Genomic DNA, 24,072 nt, shown 5'->3' with positions numbered 1-24,072 from the left:
AACGGGTGGGAAGGGATTTTTTCAGTGGAAAAAGCCTTACTTGGGTACTGCCCTTGTTAGGGTAGGAGCTACTGCAGAGGGCTCGACAGGGTAGATTGAGGTATGCTTCTACACATGTGGAGGTGACATGGATGCCAGCCTGCATATGAATTGGGTGAGATCCATACAATTTCTTTCGTTTTCACCTTTATTGCACTAGGGCACTTTATTTGTTATTCAGTCCTATGATTATTGGTCAGGAATCAATGAATGTAATGTATATTTTATTGATAGCTTATTGCACTGATGGAGAGAGTATCATGTGGTTAGTTATATCCTGACGCTATAAGGAGATTTTTTTGGATCATTGCCACTTTGATAGATACAATAGTTTTTAATTGGTATAAATAAAAATATAGTTGGTCCTTCCCAGTAACAAAGTGTATGATTGGCAGTGACAAGTTTTAAAAGGTCTGTCCTTTTTTCTTAGAAATTGCAGTAGCCTTCAGGACTGACTGGCAAATCCGAGAAACCTCCTGTGTAGTAGGATATTACTGTCCCACTGAGAGACAGATAAATTCCAGTTCTGGAAGACAGGGAGAAAGTTCCCATAAATATCCATTGTAGCATCCCTGCTGCAGACATGTCATTCTTTTCTCACTCCAATGTATTATCATTATCTTTTGCATTATCAGCAAGGCCTAGAGGTGTCATGGGAATGATAAAGAGTATTGACAGATGGCGAGAGAAAGTGTCACATAAGACATGTCGCTGGCTATCCACCTCCAGACCTGGAAAACAAGCAGAGGAAGTAGTTTATACAATGCATTAAAGATTCATTTCCAAATAGTAATTAGTAATGCAATAACCTGCTGTTACTGTAAATTGTTATTTCCTGTAACAGATTAGGCACTAATTTTATTGAAATTAAAATATTATCTGCATTTATTGTTTTGTTTGGTGTACTGTTTTATTACAGAATATTAAAATTAAAGGGGGTTGTTCACTACTCAGACAATCCCTTCTCATATTATCAGGTGTAAAATAAAAAGAACAAACTAATCTCCTGCATCGGTGTCATTGAAGCTATGTCAGCGGCAAGTCCCCGAGGCTTGTGTGACATTGTTATGCTACTTGAGCCCTGCAGCCAAACAGCATCTCTAATGGGGTGCAGTTTTCACACTTCATTTGAAATTGGAGGTTCGTCCAAATAAAGCAGCTCATAAGCTATGCAGCGCTCATATGGCATAACAATATCATGAGGGACCTGGTGCAAACATCTCCAGAACTGTTGGGAGGTGAGTATCTGTTATCTTTATTTTATACTGGGGAACATAGTATTTTTTTTTAAATTTCGTTTGGGGAACATAGTATTTAAGAAGTGGTTGTCCGAGTAGTGGGCAACCCCTTTAAATAACCTGGCAATATCCCACCTATGACTGATTCTTGTGACTATTAGACTATGTTTGCACAGATTTTTTTTTTAAGTAGAGCTTCACCCCCCTCCAAACTGCCACAAAAACAAGTCACTCCTATAAAAAAGATCCTTCTATAAAAAATCCACTTTGCTGTTCACGTTTTTTTGTCCCTGAAGAAGTTCTGAAAAATGCCACTTTTTGTGTGTTTGTAACTTCATTAAAGTGGATCATGATGGAATCTGCTCTAAATCAGGCACTGGCCAATCAAGAGGCTGCAAAAAAAACCAAAACAGTTCAGGGAAAAAACACTTTGAAAACTCTTCAAAACATCTTCAGTAAGCACATCAGGAAATAGCAAAAACTCCCCCAAAAGGAGCTTTTTAATCAAACGTTTTCTGCTTGGAAAACTAGTAGTTTTTGAACATCTCAAAACTCTGTGAACATAGCTTCAGGGTATGTTTTCACAGGGTGGATAATGTGTAGATTTTATGTACATATTTTCCAGATGTAAAATCTGCAAATATTATTAGGGTATGTGCGCACATTGCAAATTTGCTTTTGTAAAATTCTGCGCGGATTCTGCCTTTCTTGGCAGAAAACGCAGTTGAAATTCCGCTTGGTTTTTATGGGTTTTTGATGCAGATTTGTATGCATTTTTCTAAGCTAAATAAAGATATTATTTAGCAAAAAAAAATTAAAAAAAATTGTGATGTCATTTCTTGTCCAACCTCTTCTTTTACATTCTCCATTGAAGACCATAATACCATTACATACCATGTTAGAATATGTTTACACACAAAACAAATATAAGTGAATGTAATATATATATATATATATATAAATATAAGAGAATTGGGATCCAGCAAAAAGATGAAAGTTCACCAGAATTATAAAATCTTCTTCTTTATTAATCCATCAAATCATATAAAAAATATATGAGGAACTCCAATCAATTGGTAACATTCCAGCAAGGGACTACATGTTTCAGCACTATGTGCCTTCTTCACGGTCCTATTTGAACAAAAAGAAATAGTACAGAAAAAGATACCTATATGAAAGAATCTGAATTTTTGGCAAAAAGATTAAAATCCAGGGGTTACCCAAACTGGTCTCTAAAAAGAGCGAGAGGCATAGCAGATAATTTAAATAGACAGGAATTGTTGGAATATAAAAATATCAAAGAACATAACAATGATTTGGGTATAGTTTTCAGCACTAAATTTAGTCCACAGTATCAAGAAATAGTCTCCATTATTAAAAAACATTTACCCATTTTAGAACAAAGTGGTGAATTGAAAGAAATACTAAAAAAATATTCAATTAAATATGTTGCGAGGAGAGCTCCTACTATAGGATCTATGTTGACGGCAAGCTTATTTACTGATCCAGACAAAAAATTGAAACAAAATTGGATGAAAACTGTAGGCTGTTATGGTTGTGGTGCAAAAATTTGTAAGTGTTGCAAATATATTGTTAAAACAAAAACATTTTCTTCTATAAAAAATGGAAAAAACTTTGAGATTTTTTCTTTTATTAATTGTAATACAGAAAATGTAATATATCTTATTGATTGCAATATTTGCGGACTTCAATATGTGGGTTGCACCACTAATTCATTGAAACAGCGTATGCGAAAACATTTGTCGGATGGAGTTAATTTGCCTATTGCAGGAGCCTCTGCGGTTTCCAAACACTTTGCTAATGTGCATAAAGGAGATTTAAAAAGCTTTTCCTTTAGGGGAATAGAGTTGGTTACAAAACCACGTAGAGTTGGTGATTATAAAAGTAAAATCCTCTCTAGAGAAAGTAGGTGGATCTTTTTATTAGAGACTAGAGTTCCTGACAGATTGAACAGTAGAATGGATCTTATTACACAATATTAAGTAAGAAAATAAGAGAAGGAATTTTTTTTTTTTTTTTTAAAGATAGAGTGCATATATTAGTTTTTAAAAGATTATATCTCTATCTTAAACCTACTCTAATATATTATACCTTTTGAGAGTTATATTTGTGATTGTCTCTGATATTTAGATCGCGCCTACTACATGATGTATTTTTTCATATATGTTTATATATATATTTTTTTTTTTGTGGCAGTTATTCCATATCACTGTTGATTTATTACCAAATGTTTATATCATTGGTCTATGTATAAAACATGTTCAATATATGTATTTTTCTAGCAATATTTTTGAACTGAGTTTTAACCATCTACTCAGGTGTTTTTAACTGGTTTGTTTCACTGCTTTTAATTAAGGGTCATTTGAATATGTTCCACAAAGGAGGATATATTGTCAGTGTTGGAGCTCAGTTCAAATAGGACCTTGAAGAAGGCACATAGTGCTGAAACATGTAGTCCCTTGCTGGAATGTTACCAATTGATTGGAGTTCCTCATATATTTTTTATATGATTTGATGGATTAATAAAGAAGAAGATTTTATAATTCTGGTGAACTTTCATCTTTTTGCTGGATCCCAATTCTCTTATATTTCTATTTGTTGGGGCATACTCCCTGCCTGGATCCGTGCAGAATATAAGGTGAACACCGACTATTGCATTAAGAGGAACTCCTTTATGGTGAGCTGGCTATATGTTTTTTACATTGTTTGAATATAATATATATATATATATATATATATATATATGTGTGTGTGTGTCAGCTAGATACCCTCATTAATAAAATGGTACATAAAGAGTTAAATAAAAGACACACACACACACACACGAAATTTGTGTGAAACGCAATATGTTTATTTTTCAAAAAATGTTTTAAAAAAATTGTGTGAGCTCCCGCGTAATTTTCATTCATAACCAGCAGAGGGAAAGCCGGCGGCTGAGGGCTGATATTAATATTCTGAGAAGGAGCCAATAGCCACAAAGGTTCCCAGGCTATTAGTATCAGCTCACATGTATTTGCTTAGTCTTTACTGGCTAGTTTACAGGGAAACTCCAGAAAAAAATTGACATGGGGTCCCCCTATAAAATATAATCAGCAAAGGCTAGGCAAACCGCTGCGGGTTGACATTAATAGCCTGGAAGTATATTGGCACCCACCAATAATAATAATAATACATTTTATTTCTATAGCACCGACATATTCCGCAGCACTTTACATTACAGAGGGGACTTGTACAGACGATAGACATTACAGCATAACAATAATCACATAGATCATAACAGATACCGAGAGGAATGAGGGCCCTGCTCGCAAGCTTACAATCTATGAGGAAAAAAGGTAGACACGAAAGGTGGGTGGTAACAATTGCCCTGATTGTTTGGACCAGCCATAATGATACGTGTGTAACAGTACAGACACAGAGGGCTAATAGATGCATAAAGCATGTGGGAACATGATGCGGGGAACCTAGTTATGATAAAACTTTTGACTGTGCCACACAGGGATAGTTAGGTTAATGTGTTGAGGCGGTAGGCCAGTCTGAATAAATGCGTTTTCAGGGCCCGCTTAAAATTGTAGGGGTTGGGGACTAATCGTATTGACCTGGGAAGTGCATTCCAAAGAATTGGCGCAGCACTTGTATAGTCTTGGTGACGGGAGTGAGAGGTTCTGATTACTGAGGATGCTAACCTCATATCATCAGCAGAATGGAGGGCACGGGTAAGGTGGTAGACTGAAAGGAGGGAGGAGATGTAGGGTGGTGCAGAGCCATGGAGAGCTTTGTGGGTGAGGGTAATAAGTTTGTACTGGATTCTGGAGTGGATGGGTAGCCAGTGTAATGACTGGCACAAGGTAGAGGCATCGGTATAACGATTGGCGAGGAATATGATCCTGGCTGCAGCATTCAAGATAGATTGGAGGGGGGAAGAGTTTGGCAAGAGGGAGACCGATTAGAAGAGAGTTACAATAGTCTAGACGAGAATGAATAAGAGAAACAGTAAGAGTTTTTGCGGAATCAAAAGTAAGAAAAGGTTGAATTCTAGAACAGTTTTTGAGGTGCAGATAACAAGAGCGAGCCAGTGATCAGATGTGGGGGGCGAATGAAAGTTCAGAGTTAAGTATGACCCCAAGACAGCGGGCATGTTGCTGGGGAGGAATAGTGGAACCACACACAGAAATGGCAACATCGGGTATAGGTGCATTAGTAGAGGGAGGAAACACAAGGAGTACAGTCTTTGACAGGTTCAGTTTCAGATATAGTGAGGACATGATGTTAGACACAGCGTTTAGACAATCGCTGGTGTTTTCTAAAAAGGCAGGCGTGATATCAGGAGAAGTGTATAATTGGGTATCATCAGCATAGAGATGGTACTGGAAACCAAATCTACTGATTGTTTGACCAATAGGGGCAGTATACAAAGAGAAGAGGAGGGGGACTAGGATTGATCCTTGAGGAACCCCAACAGTAAGGGGAAGATGGGAAGAGGAGGAACCAGCAAAAGATACAGTAAAGGAGCGGTCACAGAGATAGGAGGAAAACCAGGAGATAACGGTGTCCTTGATGCCGATGGAGCGGAGTATGGTGAGGAGGAGCTGATGATCCACAGTGTTGTAGATTTAGCTGTTAGTAGATCATTAGAGACTTTAGTGAGGGCAGTTTCAGTAGAGTGCAAAGAGCGGAAACCGGATTGAAGAGGGTCGAGAAGCGAGATATCAGAGAGATAGCGGATCAGACGGGAGTGGACCAGGCGTTCCAGGAGTTTAGAGATGAAGGGAAGATTAGAGACAGGTCTACAGTTAGCAGCACAGTTTTGGTCGAGGGATGGTTTTTTTTAAGTAGTGGATGTATGATGGCATGCTTAAATGAGAAGGGAAAGATACCAGAAGAGAGAGAGAGGTTAAATATTTTAGTTAGGTGAGTGGTGACAGCAGGGAAAAGGGATTGGAGGAGATGCGACGGAAATGGGTCACTGGTGCAAGTGGTTGGGGGAGAAGATGCAAGGAGCCTGCTTACTTCTTCTTCTGTGACTGGTTCAAAATCAGAAAATGAGCTAGATGCAGTGGGGGAGTGAGGACAGTGCATGGTATGAGTTGATTGGGAGATAATTTCCTGTCAGACTGTCAGCTCGAAGCTCCGTGGTTGGGGCCTGAACTCTTGGGTTGAGCAGGGAATGAAAAGTGTCAAAGAGACGTTTAGGGTTATTGGATAGTAAGGTGACGAGGGTGTTGAAATAGGTTTGTTTGGAGGGGTGAAGGGCAGTGTTGTATGTTCTAAGCATAAACTTATAATGGATGAAATCTTCGTGTAGACTGTATTTTCTCCACAGACGTTCGGCGCACCTGGAGCACCGCTGCAGGAAACGTGTTTGCAGGGTGTGCCAGGGTTGTCGCTGTCTGTGTCGTGTTGTTCTATGTAAAGGAGGTGCAAATTCATCCAGGGCATTTTTAAGTGTTTCATTGTAATGCTTCAGTGCAAAATCAGGACATGAGAGGGAGGAGATAGGAGCCAATGAAGACTGCAAGTTCTTCATAAGTTTCTGGGTGTTAATGGCCTGTATGTTTCTATAAATATGGACAGTGGGGGTGACCTGAGCGGCCTGGCAGTTCTTGATAGAGAATGAAAGAAGGTTGTGGTCAGAGAGCGGGAGAGGGGAGTTTGTGAAATCATCCACTGCACAAAGCCAAGAGAAGACCACCAGGCTAAAAACATCAGCTTTCAGCCGCCCCAGAAGTGGCGCATCAGAAGCGCCAATTCTGGCACTTAGCCTCGCTCTTGCCACTTGCCCTGTAGCGGTGGCAAGTGGGGTAATATTTGTGGCGTTGATGTCACCTTTGTATTGTCCGTTGACATCAAGCCCACGGATTACTAATGGAGAAGTGTCAATAAGACACTATCCATTGCTAATCCTATAGTTATATGGTAAATAAAGACACAGCAAGAATAAAGTCCTTTAATTGAAATAATCACTCAGACTCCTTTATTGAATCCTAGCTTACCATACTTACTGCATGAATGCCCTCGGCTCCTGCAACAAAAATAAAATAGCGTATATACTCGCATATAAGCCAAGATTTTCAGCCCATTTTTTGGGGCTGAAAGTCCCCCTCTCGGCTTATACATGAGCCATATAAGCCAGGGGGTCGGCGGGGGAGTCAGATGATACTTACCCCCCTGGCGCATCTCTGCAGCCCCCCGCTTCTCACACGGTCTGCCTTTCCTTCAGTGGTCACGTGGTGCCGCTCATTAGTCATGAATATACGCATATTCATGACTTTAATGAGCGGTACCACGTGACCGCTGAAGGAAGGGAGACCGTGGGAGAACGGGGCTGCAGAAACCGCGCCAGGAGGGGGTAAGTATATGCAGTATTCACCTGTCCCCGTTCCAACGCTGCTCGCTGCTGTCTGCCGCGTCCTCTGTCAGTGACGTTCAGGCAGCAGAGGGCGCGATGACGTGGTTAGTGTGTGCCACGCCCTTTGCTGCCTGAACAGTCACTGACAGAGGACGCGGCAGACAGTGGCGATCAGCGCTGGAATGGGGAGAGGTAAATATCTCAGGTGCCGGAGCCCTGAGCCAGCGGTGACACCGGCACCTGGCCCCCAGCGACAAGAGGTGAGTATGTCATTTTTTTTATTTGCAGCAGCAGTGGCAGCAGCAACATATGGGGCATAATGTATGGAGCATCTTATCGGGGCATAATCTATGGAGCATCCTATGGGGGCATAATCTATGGAGCATCTTATGGGGGCATAATCTATGGAGCATCTCACGGGGCATATTCTATGGAGCATCTTATGGGGGCATAATCTATGGAGCATGTTATGGGGCATAATCTATGAAGCATCTTATGGGGGCATAATCTATGGAGAATCTTATTGAGCATCTTATGGAGGCATAATCTATGGAGCATCCTATGGGGTCATAACCTTTATGGAGCAGCATATGGGGCATAATCTATGGAGCATCTTATGGGGCCATTATTAACCTTTGTGTAGCATTATATGGGGTGTATTTTGTATGGAGCATCTTATGGGGCCATCATGATCTGTATGCAGCATTATATGGGGCTCCTGAATCAATATGGATATTCAAAAACATTTAACCTACTGAAGTCTCAATTTTTACTTTTATTGGGATCTATTTTTATTTTTGAAATTTACCAGTAGCTGCTGCATTTTCCACCCTAGGCTTATACACAAGTCAATGCATTTTCCCAGTATTTTGTGGCAAAATTAGGGGGGTCGGCTTATACTCGGGTCGGCTTATGCACGAGTATATACGGTAATAAACCAACATAAATACTCCCTGTCCGACGTATTCCATTTACTGAGTATCCCACGACGATTTCACGTGTAGAACAGTCACATCCTGTCAGTGTATCACTGGAGGCCGTGTAGAGCAGTCACATCTCCCGATGTGACTGTTCTACACGTGAGATCATTGTGGGACACTCGTTATTAAATGGACAATGGCAGAAAGGTAATTATATGTTGGTTTATTATTTTATTTTTGTTGCAGGAGATCGAGGGTGTCAGAGATTAGGTGTTTGGTGAGTATCAATGTTTTTTTTTAATTTTTTTTATTTTACAATTGAACACAGTCGCCAGATGTTATATTTGACAGCAGACATAGCTGGATGGGAGTAGTAGTCCCATCAGACGATGCCTGGCTAAACAGACACCCACAGACAGACACGCACATATTCTCCGCCCACACACTCTTTCTCCTTCCTTTCTGCAGCGTTTTTGGCATGCAGACCTGCGGTTTTGACTGACTCAATGTGAGTCAATGAGTGCAGAAACCCTGCAGATCCGCAGAAAGAATTGACATGCTGTGGAAAGTAAAACGATGCAAATCAGTGCACAATTTTCCGCAGCATATGCACACCAATTCTGGATTTCCATTGATTAAGGCTGGTTTCACACTTGCTTTTTTTTGCAGCGCGTTTTTCCCGCAAAAAAACGCATTGAAAAAACGCATACAAATGCTGCGTTTTTTTCAAGCATTTTTATGAGCATGCATGAAAAAAACGCAGCGTTTTTATGCGTTTGTATGCGTTTTTAGTGCGTTTTTACCGCGTTTGCGTTTTTTTCCAACATTAGGTGGCCCCTCACACTAACCCAAACCATGACTTTACTAACCCTAACCCTGACCCTAACCCTAACCCTGACCCTTAACCAAACCATACTAACCCTAACCCTGACCCTAACCCTTAACCAAACCATACTAACCCTAACCCTGACTCTAAACCCTAGCTAACCCTAACCCTAGCCCTAAACCCCCTTAACTAACCCTAACTCTAACCCAAACCCCTAAATTCCATTGTCCAACTAATGGTAAAAAAAAAAACGCATGCGCAAAAAAACGCATACATAAGCATGCCAATGCGCACATATGCGCACCCATAGACTTATAATGGGTGTCTTGCTGTAAAAAAACGCATTGCGCGCGCATGCGTTTTTTTTAGGCAAGTCGGACGCCCAAAAAATGCAACAGGATGCATTCTGTGCGCCTGAGCGCATACCGCAAAAAAACGCATGCGCGGAAAAACGCATACAAACGCATGTGTATGCGCACATAAGCGCATCCCATGCAAAGTATAGGGAAAAAAAACGCATGCGTTTTTTAGCGCTAAAATCCCGCGAAAAAAAACGCAAGTGTGAAACCAGCCTAACATTGCTTGAGCACTCCTTTGCGGATTTGGTGCAATTCCACGCGCAAAAAACGCTGCGGATCAGCAACAAATCCACAATGTGTAAACATAGCCTAAAAGTACCAAAACTTTCAAAAAAACTTTTCATATTTGGGTACAAAACTGACATGCAATTCTAATCTTACATTTGCCATATGTAAACTTTACACTGCAGATTTTAACCTTTGCAACGTCTGAGATGTATTCTGTGGCACATCTGCATCAAAATCCACAACAACTCTACACATAGCAGATTTTTTTCAGCTAATATATGTCCCATTTTGGCATACTATTAGGTAGGAATTTCACAATCATAAAGGTTTTCCTGTGACTAAAATTCTATTTTAGTCACCTACTGCTTATTTCCGCCATGGCTTTCAAAATTGCAAGGCTTTCCATTTCAGATGCTGCCAAAAAGGTATTAACCCTTGACACTATATGTGTATATATCCATCATAAGCCAAGTTAATTAGTGTTCCATTGTTACAGATGTCCCAAATAATCAGAAGGGGGCTTCATTAGCGAAAATAACTTTGCCCCAGTCCTCTGCAGTCCAATCACTGTAGTTCCTGCAAAGTTATTTTCTCTGATGAAGCCCCCATCAAACTGTTTGGGACATCTGAAAGAATGATTGGCCAGAGAAAAAAGGAGAGCGCTGCCATGAGTGCTGTGTTAAGCCAACAGTAAAGCTTCCTGAGACCACTCCTGTTTGGGTTTGCTTTTCATCCATTGAGTGGGCTCACTCAGAATTTTGCCTAAAATCACTGCCAAGAATAAAGAATGGGATCTAAATATTCATCAAGAACAACTTCTCACAACAATCCAGTAGCAATTTGATGATGAACAATGTTTTTTCCAGCATGATGGAGACCATGTCACAAGGCAAAAGGGATCACAACTGTAAGTGGCTCGGTGAATAAAACATTGAAATTGAATATAAAAATTTCCAGATCTCCATCCCATGGAGAACTTGTGGTCAATTCTCAAAAAGTGGGTAGACAAAAGAAATTGTGATAAACTTCATGCACCGATTGTGCAATAATGGATTGTTATCAGTCAGGATTTGGCACAGAAGCTGAAATTGAGCAAAATCTAAAAAAATTAAGAGTCAATACTAAAGATGAGAAAAAAGGCTAAATTTAAGTTGGCCTGTGCACGTGGATTTTCCCAAGAAATTCAATTTGCTGAGAAGTTATTCTCCACATATTTAATGTCCCTTATGATGCTCTAGGGTCACTGATCGCCGCCAATCTCACTGAAATCCTGACCTTGCGCGCAAATGCTGAGAATTTCTGGACTTTTCACAGCGAGCGGCAGCGATCAGAAGATACGGCACGGACTGTACAGGTGATGGCGAGGAGCAGAGTGGTCGCAGAGGTGAGTGGCAAGTAAAATTATATTTTTTATTTTTTAACATTTTGATAGCCCTGTATAGTCCAGAAAATTGCGCTTAGCAGCTGCCATTTAGCTGAATCCGCACAGAAGAAAATTACAAAAAATCTGCATTTTGGTGAATGCTGATTTTTGTAAACTTTGAGTTCAATTCCACTCAAATATGTTTGTCCATATCTAGTCAATATTGTAAGTATTGAGCCTTTGCATAAACTTAATGTCTTTGTCCATAAAAGTTTAAAAAAACCTTATAATTGTGCTTCATTAACACTAAAGCAGCAAACTTTGTAAAAAAAGAAAATTTGTGTCAGTCTCAAAACTTTTGTCGATGATTGTACACTCCACACTTTTAGTATGTGGTACACTGCACTTCTTACTGAAAGTTTGCTTTGGAGTGGATGCAGTAATGTTAAAAAAAATTACTGTGTACTGAAAGCCCAAAATAGCTTGGACTAGAAGAGGCTAAATCATTTGTCAAAGTCTTTTCCTCAGACACAATACCATATCTGTAAGTGCATGATGTGCAATACCAAGCACAGGGCAAAGACAGACGTCGCAGACCAAAGTATTTCATTAGTTACTAATGGATGATGGTGTTCTGTTGTAGATCTTTAAGTTGACAATATATTGCGATATCTACAGTGGGGAAAATAAATATCTGATACACTGCTGATTTTGCAAGTTTTCCCACCTACAAAGAATGGAGAGATCTGTAATTTTTTTATCGTAGGTACACTTCAACTATGAGAGACAGAATCTAAAAATCAAAGCCAGAAAATTACATTGTATGATTTCTAAATAAATTAATTGCATTTTATTGCATGAAATACGTATTTGACCACTTACCACCCCTCAAGAATTCTGGCTCTCACAGACCTATTAGTTTTCCTTTAAGTATCCCTCCTACTCTGCACTCATTAGCTGTGATAACTGCACCTGTTTGAACTCGTTGCCTGTACAAAAGTCACCTGTCCACACAATCACACTCCAATGGCCAAGACCAAAGAGCTGTCTAAGGACACCAGGGACAAAATTGTTGACCTGCACAAGGCTGGGATTGGCTACATGACAATAGACCAGCATCTTGGTGACAAGGCAACAACTGCTGGCACAATTATTAGAAAATGGAAGAAAATGAAGAGGCAATTTGCATAGAAAATGGAAGAAACACAAGATGCCTGTCAATCTTCCTTGGTCTGGGGCTCCATGCAAGATCTTGCCTCCAGGGGAAAGGATGATTCTGAGAACGGTCAGGAATCAGTCCAGAAGTACATGGGAGGACCTGGTCAATGACCTGAAGAGACCTGGGACCACTGTCTTAAACATTACCATTAGTAACACACTATGCTATCTTGGATTAAAATCCTGCAGAGCACACAATGTCCACCTGCTCTTGCCAGTACATGTCCAGGCCCGTTTTAAGTTCACTAATAACTATCTGGATGACCCAGAGGAGGCATGGGAGAAGGTCATGTGGTGAGTTGAGACCAAAATATATCTTTTTGGTATCAACTCTACTCACTGTGTTTGGAGAAAGCAGAACGACGATTACAACCCCAAGAACACCATCCCAACCATAAAGCATGGAGGGGGAAACATTCTTTTTGGTTGCTTTTCTGCAAAGGGGACAGGACGACTGCACCATATTAAAAGGAGGATGGATGGGATCATGTATCGCAAGATTTTTGCCAACATCCTCCTTCCCTAAGTAAGAGCATTGAAGATGTGTAGTGGCTGGGTCTTCTAGCATGACAATGACCCGAAACACACAGCCAGGGCAAATAAGGAGTGGCTCCATAAGACGCATTTCAAGGTCCTGGAGTGGCCTGGCCAGTGTCCAGACCTGACCCCAATAGAAAATCTTTGAAGGGAGCTGAAACTCAAGGTTGCCTAGGAGGAGTGTACCACAATCCCTGCTGCAGTGTGTACAATCTTGGTTAAGAATTACAGGAAACATCTGACCTCTGTAATTGCAAACAAAGGTTTATGTACTAAATATTAAGTTCTGTTTTTCTATTGTATCAAATATTTATTTTATGCAATACAATACAAATTAATTATGTAAAAATCATACAATGTGATTTTCAGTTTTTTTTGGATTCTGTCTTTCACTATTGAAGTGTACCTACAATAAATATTACAGACCTCTCCATTCTTTGTAGATTGGAAACCTTGCAAAATTGGCAGTTTATCAAATACTTAAGATGCCGACCCAGGTGTAAGGCCGGAGTCACACTAGCGATTAAATCGGACGAATGCAATGCGATAAAAAAAATCGCATTGCATTCGCCCCAATGTTATTCTATGGGGCAGCTCCCATCATCCGATTTATTTTCTGAACGTTTCCTCGGACTGAGACAATCGCAGCATGCTGCGATTGTCACCGATTTTCGGATCGGACTCGCCAATGCAAGTCTATGGGGGCGATAAAAAATCGGATTACAAATGGACCAGATATGTGAGTTGCGATAAAATCGCACCCGGTGTCCTTTACAAAAAGCCGGTAATTCATTTAGCAATACAGTAAAATCACACTGACAGGTTAAATAAAGAAACGAAAGAATAGATATTGACACATAGAATACAATATATATATATTTCATGCAGTTCTTCATAGCAGAATAGCCACTGTACTGTAACATTTGCCGGCTTCTGTAAATTCATTCCCCTACCCGACATGAAATGACACATGGTTTACATATAGTTAAAAAAAAACATGAAATGAAATGGTTAACTATATGTAAACCATGTGTCATTTCATGTCGGGTAGGGGAATGAATTTACAGAAGCCGGAAAATGTTACAGTGGCTATTCTGCTATGAAGAACTGCATGAATTATTTATATTTATATATATATATATATATATATATATATATATATATTCCATGTGTCTATATCTATTCATTCCTTTGTGTTTGAAAACCTGTCATAGGGCTCCATTAGATGTCCATTTTGCAAGTCTGCGAGAAAATCTCGCCAGACGGATGTCAAACGGATGGTTACATGTGATTAAAATCGGATGAATGAAGAAAAATCGCACCAAAAACAGATCACTGGTCAAGAAACATTTGTGCGATTTCGGACCGTTAAAATCGGACCGATTTTTTATTCGTTGTGTGTGACTCCAGCCTAAGAATAATATGTGTACCACAAACAACAAGCAAGAAGCAATACAAATTTCCTTATTGAACATCAAAAATTACAACATATACTTATAGAAAAGTGAAGCTACAGAGATGGCTAATAGGAGGGGCAGGTCATGATACTATTCTGTACAATAGTTAAAAAGTCTCAGAGGTATATGTAAAGGTAGGCATTAGTTTTGTATGGGTTTTCATTACTATTACATATAATTCTGCATTTTATCAGTACACAATTTCCTTTTCATTAAAGAGACACAGTTTCCTTTTCATTAGAAGGGTTGTCACATGAGCAAAGTGCATTTTAATTAACAGATCTGAGAATAATAAGAAGTAAAACTGGAGGTGTTAACAAAATGTTCCCGTGCTGACATAATCTCATAAATGTGCCACTGCTATGTATTATTATTTGCTGTGTCCCACCATGCAAAGCTGCTCCAGTTCTTTGCTCTCACTTATGATAAGTGAGTATAACAGTCAAGAGAGCAGGCTTGCACCTGATATTTTCTGAAGAAACATATTTTTCTGCATGTTTTATCACAGGCGGGAATGATTCAGCTGTGTTTCCAGCTCTGTGAGCTCATCATAAATCGTTAAGTGACATAGGAGCTCTGGCACCCACTGAGCTCCTACAGGAAATGTTGTACATGCCTACCAAGAACTGGAGCAGCTCTGTCTGGTCAGGCTCAGCCATTACACAGTATACAGCAGGGGCACATTTATAAGATTATCTCATCCTGGGAACATTTAATAACACATCTAATTGTCGAATTTATTAATCCAAGATCTTCCAAGATCTGTTATTATTTAAAATGTACTTTGTTCATGTGACAACCCTATCGGGGAGAGGGGCTACATAATGTGACCATACTGCAGGCACATGTCATGATCTGACGTGGATCTGACAGTTTTAAAAGCACAGAGTGAACTTTTTTTACTTTGGCAAATGCCAAGTGACTTGACTGTCCCCGGTGGTGGTTAGTGGTATCGCACTTTAGGTTTAATTTGCACGTAATTATGAATCAGGTGTGGGGCTCTATAATTGAGTCTCAGGGTGTGCAATCACTGCTGGTGATACTGATTGATTCATTCATTGATTCTGAGTTGGTGAGAGCCTGGTGGAAGGATGGAGCTGAGGAGGAGTCCTGCGCAGCTTAGCCAGGGAGGACGTGTGTCAGCTATGGCGTCTGGACGAAGGGCTGGCATGGCGTGGTGGGGTCGCAGTGATGGTGTCGGCAGGAGGAGTGGTGGACTGGTGGAGTGGCGACTATGGAGAGTGGCACTCACCATGTGGGACTTGGCTGCTGAGCTGGACTCAAGCATGCTTGACTTCGTGGCAGAAGCTGAACTCATCTTTGGGACTCTGTTACTAAGCAGCAGCAACTGGTGGTGGACTCTGCTCCAAGGCTGCACTATGGTGAAGGATCCTGTTATGGTGATGGATCCGGGTGGAGGAGAAGACGCACGCAGGTGGAGGGCTCTGTTGCAGGAGCATAAGCACAGAGCATAAAGCTAAGTGGTGTCCCCCTGTATTGTCTCTTTCCCTCATGTGTGTTATTAGTGCAGTGGTGGGATTAGTTTCCGCACCGGCCTACTCCCTAGTGAGGGTTTAGGGTCAGGGCGAGCAAGGGTTTAAGGTTCGCGTGCGGCGACAGGTGCGGAGCCTGTATAGGGAACGTAAGGAGTGCAGGGACACTGGCTCAGGGGAGCTCAGGAGGTCTCCACTTCCCTATTCCCTATCGCAGGGCCCACCATTGTTAATGTATCCAGGTTCCCCCTTATTTAAATTCGCCGTACTGGAGGCGGGGTTTCCAGAATTTATATTAACGTGTAATACCTAAATTCGCCAGGTGGAGGCGGTGTATCCACCTGCACGTATTATTATTTAAATTCGCCACTGGAGGCGCTTCCAGACACACGTGACCATGACAGCACACTTGTAACCACTTTTGGCATAAATATATATATATATATATTAAAAATATATATATATATATATATATATATATATATATAGAGAGAGAGAGAGATACACACACATATACATACATACAAGGTGGGCCATTTACATGGATACTCCTAGATGAAATGGGAATGGTTGGTGATAACAGGAAATTGTTTCAGATCATCCTCATGGAGTTGGTTCCTAACCGTTTGTGCAAACATGTGCACATTTGTGACCTCCTAGAGGTCATTTTGCAGGGCTCTGGCAGAGCTCCTCCTGTTCCTCCTTTCACAAAGGCTGAGGTAGCGGTCCTGCTGCTGGGTTGTTGCCCTCTTAAGGCCCCCTCCACATGTCCTGGTGTACTGGCTTGTCTCCTGGTAGCGCTTCCAGTCTCTGGACACTACGCTGATAGACACAGCAAACCATTTTTTGCCACAGCTCGCATTGATGTGCCATCCTGGATGAGCTGCACTACCTGAGCCATTTGTGTGGGTTGTAGAGTCCGTCTCATGCTACCACGAGTGTGAAAGCACAACCAACATTCAAAAGTGACCAAAACATCAGCCAGAAAGCATTGGTACTGAGATGTGGTCTGTGGTCTCCACCTGCAGAACCACTCCTTTATTGAGGGTGTTTTGATAATTGCCAATCATTTCCATCTGTTGTCTATCCCAATTGCACAACAGCATGTGAAATTGATTGTCAATCAGTGTTGATTCCTAAGTGGACAGTTTGAATTCATAGAAGTTTGATTTACTTGGAGTTATATTCTGTTGTTTAAGTGTTCCCTTTATTTTTTTGAGCAGTATATATATGTATATAGATATATCCACACGTACCTGTTTATTTACCTATCTTTACATATGCTTCGGAGGCTTACTATTGCATATTGTTACGGCCTGCCCCTCCTCTTTGCCACCTGAGTAAGTCCACTTTTTCATTAATGTTTGTGGTATATTTTGTTCACTAAAGACATTTGTATTGTTCTATATAGTCATTAATAAGGTGTACAAAAAGCAACACATTTTTGCAAGTATCTGGTACCAACCTTCCTCTTCGAATATTCCTAGCAAGGTGTAAGAAAGAGAAAAAAGGAAAGAAAATACCATTATTAGGTTTCTCTCACATGCAATGTTAAATCACAAATATATTATCCTCAAAGTGGCAAAAGGCCTGATTACTTACTTAAAACCCCAGCCAGTTCCCCCTAATACAATGGCAGCAATGAGCACAGCCCCTGCAATTGATCCAATGATAATATTTGTACCACTGGGACCTGCAGTAAAAATGTGGATTTAGTAAAAGATATTGACAAGTGAAAAATTAGACCCTAATACTCAGTACTTCTGGCATTGCACTGAAAAGGGGCAAACACCCTGAAACACGTGTCTGCAAATGGAGTTTCTGGTTTGACTTCTTATCCTAAGTCATATTGCAAGGCCCTTTAAAGTGTTAATATTGACTTTCAGGATTGTTATTTCCAATAAGTAGCGCTAGAATTTCAGTCCTCTTCCTCACTGAACACGCTATTTGAATACTAAACTTTCTTAGCAAGAAGTGGACAGTGAAAGTTCAAAATTAAGTGCAATTTGCCTTGTGACACTTATTTTCTTTACTTTCCATTTATAAAGTTTTTTTTACCAAACAAATTACTGTCAGTGACATCATTAGGACATCTGTACCGTTTCCACGATCCAACAGAAATATTTATGCTGGATACTATGCAAACATTTACATTCATTGTGAACATTTATCTTCTATCCTGAAGCATTCAATGATTGGTTCTTAAAACATCATAATAGATAGTCTATGAAGTCAGAGAGAATTACAGGCTTGATTTGTGCATGAAATGTACCTTTTGATCTCTCCACAACTCCAGTGGTTTTAGGAACAGGAAGTGGATCGTATACACTGCAGTCTTTTCCAGTCCAGTCAGAGTGACAAATACATTTGCCTTCATTACTGCAAACCTAAATAATGATTGAAAACCAGAGGAGAAATAAGTGGTATTAAAGGGACCCTGGGACTAAAAAGGCACTGTACATTTTTCATGTTTTTTCAATGACACTGCATGGTGCCCTCCATTTTCTGCTGCCTCCTCTGCTTCCAAGAAGACCATTGAAGTGGCATAGGGAGTGGAGAAGTAATTGTAAACCATGCCTTCCCTGCCTTTACTGTGCCGTGGGATAAAAGAGGCAAGGAGACATGGTTTAGACCATGGGTCTCAATCAAGTGGCCTAGGAGCCGCATGTGACCCCTGAGGCTATCGTCTGCAGCCGTTGGGCATCCTTGGGATAGCAAAGAGCAGGCCATAGATGGAGCATGCTGGTGGCCCTCAATAACATCATGCTGGAGGACAGTGTTTAAAAGTGCAGTGTGTTGGTGCGGAGGTGTCTCTTTCCTGCCCATGTTGCTGGATTGCTATATAGCTGAATATTGAAAGGAGGATATTTTATTAACCCCTTCCCGACATCCGCCATACATGTATACCGCAGCAGGAGGTGACTTCCAGCAAACTGCCATACAAGAACATACTGCACACAAGCAGAGACGGCACCAACATCATCGGGTGTCAGGTTTACATCACAGCCAATAACCTGCAATGACAGCCACAATTGGTATTAGCACCTATCGTGGTTGAATAACCCCCTTAGATACCACTGTCAAGAGTGGCAGCAGTATTTAACAGTATTTAGATGGTTATTTCAGGTGCAGGGCTTTAAGTTTATCAGCATCCCACAATCAAAGGATGCCAGCAGTTACCTTGGCAACTCGAGGCCAAGTAATGGCCTCCAGGTCAGGTTAATTTTAAGGTACTGCAATAGGCAGGGTCTAAGAGGCAAAATGTCAGTGTAAAACTTACTGATCTAATATCTTGCAGATCAGTAATCAGGCAAGTTAAAGTTCCAATTAGGAACTAAAGATAAAATGTAAAAATTAAAAATATCTTCAAAATAAATATGAAAAAGTAATAAAATGTTTTGCGATTAAATATATTGTTTTATGTAAAAACGACAGTAAACAAAAAGAAGTACACGTTTGGATTAGCCACGTCCGGAATGACCCAAACTATAAAACTGTATACAACTCATACATTGAACACCATTATAAAATAAATACAAAACATGTGAAAAATGTAGCTTTTTCCTGCTACAATGTAATAAAAAAAGTGATCAAAAACTCATGTAGAAAAAAAAATGGTACCACTGAAATGTCAAAAATGTTGTCTTTTCCCACAAGGAATGCAGCCCATCACTTTCAATTTTTTTTCTACATGCGGCCCATTTACATAAACGATGTTTGAGGCCTCTGGTTTAAATTTACAACTGCCCTCCACCATGCCCCACTCCATTGGCAATCTTGGAACCAAAGGGATCAGAATGTTGATCTGAGCAAAAGAGGCAGCAAGGTGTGAATGGAAGGCACCTGGGAAGGTGACCTTACATGTGACTTTTCAGTCCCAGAGTGGAAAGACGATTTAAACCTGCTTGTACCCAATTTTGAAAAAAGTGCAGAGATAATACCCTGCAGCACTGAGTAGTAAGGGTTGGTTCCTAGTAAATAATGTGAGAAAATGAAGAAGTTGTGTGGGTTTGACAAAATATCGCCACACTTGTCCATTGGTCCATACCCCATGATCTGAGCAAACCACTTCATGACCACTGCCTGGGCAGGTGCTAAAGTTGAATGTAGTTGCTGATAGACACTTCCGATCTAGACACATCATGTTGGGTCCACACGGTGTCCCGTCCTCAATATACCCCAATCCTGAGCCATCTGGTAGAATCACTTGTCCACCTCTGTATGTAAGAGGAAAAATAAGATGTCAACATATCCCACAGAGCTTTATAATTAAGACAATCTTGAGTACATAGCAGATTGCACTGTGGCAACCGGACGTTAAGTAATCAATGCTGCCAGCAAGGTGCTTAAGATAGACTTTGTTGGAGTGATGCCACTCCAGCAGAAGGTACTGTCTGTAAGAATCTGTCCAGTATATATCTACCTACTAAATTCAGTGCCAGCTAATGACTGACTTGATGTAATGTATTTTTGTCCATGTTTTCTACTATTTTGGACAAGATATTTTTGATGTATAGGCTCTATGTAACAATTCTACTACATATAACTCGCCTGTATATAAACTATCATCCATTCTGGCCTTCAAAACAGCTCATTGTACCTGATGTAAACCTCATGTTGAGCTGTGTCACCTTCCACTGGATTATTCGCGTTTTAATCTATTTTTTTTTATGTAAGTGTAAGGGGGTCAGATATAATGTCTTTGCTTCCCTTCCCTCTGTTTGTCTTCTGGTTCTTGATGTTTACAAATGTGTTTTATGACAATAGCCTGCGGTACTGCTACATGTATAACTATGTATTACCGCTCATCGTTTATGGTATTGCCACATCAATGTGTTACCATTTTATAGAAAACTAATATATTGTCTTGTATTCCTGTATTATAGCATTGCATATATTATGTGTCTTTTGTACATGTACAGTTAGGGAAAGTTAGTGCATCCTTCTTGGGACATTAAAGGAGGGCACTCTTAGTACATAGTTCCCCCATAGACCGGGTAGATGTAATTATGTTGTGGGCCACTAGATGGGGGCATACTAGTGGGACCTGATAGGATGTTCACAGAGAGTTAATTGTAGGAGGAGCTGCTGGGAGTTAAGGTTAGTGCAGAAGAGCAATTTAGTCAGACGGGGCCAGGGCGCCCAAGTGTCCACATGGGCTATAGGCCCGGACAGCTCGGCAGCCACGTACCGTTAAGTCGTTATAGCCCACGTTATCCATGGCCTCTGCGTGTCATGGCAGTGGGCCAGAACAGGAAAAGGAAGATATGGCGTCTTATCGCCTGGGCCAATGCTTTTAGATCAGAAGTTGGCTGAACTAAGGAGATGAAGGGAGTTGGAGCTTCGACGAGATCGGTACAGATGGGCGGGATGTTTCCCCAGGGGCCACCAAACGTAGTGACTGATAAGTTCGCGTCTGGGGCGAAACAGGCTGAAGGACATGTCATTATAGCGAGGTCAGGCCAGGAAGGAACTGGGAAGCATTTTAAGACAGTGCGGTCCGGACGTGTACTGCACAGAAGTGACAGTAAGCAAGGGAAAGATGAGGAAGCAAGCAAATGTGATGATGTACCAACTGTGGATGTAACATGCAAAATTCTAAGTAGAGCAAGTGTTAAAGTTGTCTTGGACTGTGTCTCCTTTGATGGGGGTCGCCTAGAAGAAAGACTGTTATGGCCTGGGAAGTGCCCGGGTGAAGCTGATTCTGGAGAGACAGGTATGCCAAGGAGAAGAGTATTGTTTCATGTAGGGGAAGGGCTGGACACAGCTGCTACAGCAATACAGGTCACGATTACAGTCCTGTCCCTCCCTTACACTTGGCGTAGTCGGCAGGATGTCGACACCGTGCAGCGAGGGAATGCTGCAAGTGATGAGCTTGTGAGAGATGAAGTTTGGCAGGATGCGGTTGCCTTGCCATGTGTAGAATTCTCTGAAAGAAGTGATGAGAATGTATATGTGACTGCTGTGCCCACTGGAAGATGACCAGGAGAAGGAGCCAGAAGTTGCTGTTGACGAAGAAACACTGAATTTGCCTATTACTAATTTTTTGACAACACCGGACTTGACTACTGCATTGAATTTGACTGATTGGAGAGGAAAAATTAACACCTTCACTGTGACCAAGATGGCGGCGGTGAGAATGGCAGGAAATGGCAGTGAAGTAAACAACAAAAACTGCATCCTTCGTGAGTGGTGCCGTCACTCTTTGGTGCCAAAACTTGTCTGTCGGTATGCCCGGGTCCGCCCCTGGTGGGAGCGGATGAAGAGGAGACCTCGCCACTTGCAACTGATCAGTGTGACGAGCGTCAGCTTACGCTGAGTCGTTTTTCTTGAATAAGTGGACCCTCTGGGCAGTGGCACCCACCCACCTAGGGCGAGCTGACCTAGTGAGAATCCAAACGCCAATACAGGGAGTGTCAGGGGCAAGACCAAGGGGGTGAGCCACCACAGCAGCTGGACCAGACAGCCGGCTCAGGGAGACACTATTGAGTGTCTGGCAATAGGACGGACAGGATACCAAACATAAAGCGAAGTCACAGAGTTTCTTCAGCAAAGGTGGTTTCACACTTTATTCAGGTGCAAGGCATAAACAGGGAATCAGGTGCAGGGTACAAACAGTGAAACAAGGCAAGATGCGTGCAAGGGCACGCCAAATGTTCCAGGCATAACACGTGCACGAAAACATACCAGGGTCCAGGGCAGGGTACGTGTTAGGGATCACACAAGAGTTCCTAGAAGGGATGCTTGCTAGGACACGCCAGAGTCCAAGACAAGGTGCGCGCCGAGAGACACGCCAGAGTCCAAGGCAGGGTGCGTGCAAGGACACGCCAGGATCCAAGACGGGGTGTGATGGCATCGGGCTCTGGACTACTGGCAACGACCGACAGGGTGCAGGCATCAGGCTGCGGACATCAGCTCCGGACATCAGGCAGCAGTCATCTGGTTCCGGACCTCTGGCAGCGGTCGGCAGGTTTCGGGAATCCGGCAGGCAAGCCAGGGTTCAAGGCAGGGTGCGTACTTGGAGCCACGCCAGGGTTCAAGGCAGGGTGCATGCTTGGAGACACGCCAAGATCAGGTTCACAGGACGGAGGCCTGCGCATGCCGGGGGGACACGCCAGGGACAAGTACAAAGACAGAGTCCTGCGCGTGCAGAGAGGCATGCCAGGGTCAGGCAAGGCAGAGTCCTGCGCGTGCAGAGAGGCACACCAGGGTCAGGCGAGGCAGAGTCCTGCGCGTGCAGAGAGGCACGCCAGGGTCAGGGTTCAAGGACAGGGTTAGGACCTGTGCGTGCAAGAGGGCACGACAGGGTACATGACAAGACCGGCGCGTACTTTTATAGAAGCACAGGGAGGTATGCCAAGGAGCAGGCGAGGGCCTGCGCATGCTTTAGAGAGCACGTAAAGCGCAGTGCAGAAACAGCGTGAGGTGCAAGGGAGCACAGAGAGCATGGCTGGGGCACTGGCTAGCTGATCGGGCTGCGGCACTGACAGACAGGCAAGACTCCAGCGAACCCGGCTGAGGCATGGCAGGCGACACATCACTGACCGAGGAGCACGGCTGAGGCACAAGCAGGCGGGCACGGCTAGGGCGGGCACGACTGAGGCACAAACAGGAGGCTAGGAAGGCCAGGCGCATGCAAGGAGCACACGAAGCAGCAAGGGAAGACAAGACAAGAAACCAGGCAGAGCTTAGGCAGAGTACGGAACCAGGAACGGAAGCATAGGCAGAAACACAGAGCAAGAACAGAGCTAGCAGCGGAGCGTAGGCCGGAGGCCAGAGCCGGGTCAAGGCAGAGCCTTGGGACTAGCCTGGAAACGTGCAAGAGAGCACAATAGGAAAGAGTCTAGCAGCGGAGCGTAGGCCGAAGCCCAGAGCCAGGCCAAGGCAGAGCCTTGGGACTAGACATGGAAAAGAGCACCAAAAGTAAGAGAGGAGGAATGGTGCGTGTGCCAGGGAGCACTACAGAGCACCATAGGAGAGAGCGAGGCAAAGACAGAGACCATAGGGAGGAACAAGGCAGAGCA

The 24,072-nt window shown here is 42.3% G+C and overlaps 1 protein-coding gene across 1 annotated transcript in view; it reads right to left on the bottom strand.

Annotated features, from left to right (window-relative positions):
- Positions 1-251: 251 nt before the first annotated feature.
- The window catches only part of ADAM11 (ADAM metallopeptidase domain 11), a 172,495-nt gene continuing 148,674 nt past the window's right edge, over positions 252-24,072 (bottom strand). Inside the window, exons 23-27 of the mRNA XM_073572858.1 lie at positions 20,097-20,265; positions 18,321-18,435; positions 17,651-17,741; positions 17,514-17,531; positions 252-770 (exon numbers count right to left, since the gene is read on the bottom strand). Of these exons, the coding sequence (XP_073428959.1) occupies positions 755-770; positions 17,514-17,531; positions 17,651-17,741; positions 18,321-18,435; positions 20,097-20,265 (409 nt within the window). The 3' untranslated portion in view covers positions 252-754. The remainder of the gene's footprint in view (positions 771-17,513; positions 17,532-17,650; positions 17,742-18,320; positions 18,436-20,096; positions 20,266-24,072) is intronic.

Source organism: Dendrobates tinctorius, unplaced genomic scaffold, assembly GCF_039654945.1.
Source record: "Dendrobates tinctorius isolate UK_male_01 unplaced genomic scaffold, ASM3965494v1 ptg000032l, whole genome shotgun sequence".
NCBI lineage: Eukaryota > Metazoa > Chordata > Amphibia > Anura > Dendrobatidae > Dendrobates > Dendrobates tinctorius.
The sequence above is the reverse complement of the archived record's forward strand: the minus strand, read 5'-3'. Positions and strand labels throughout refer to the sequence as shown.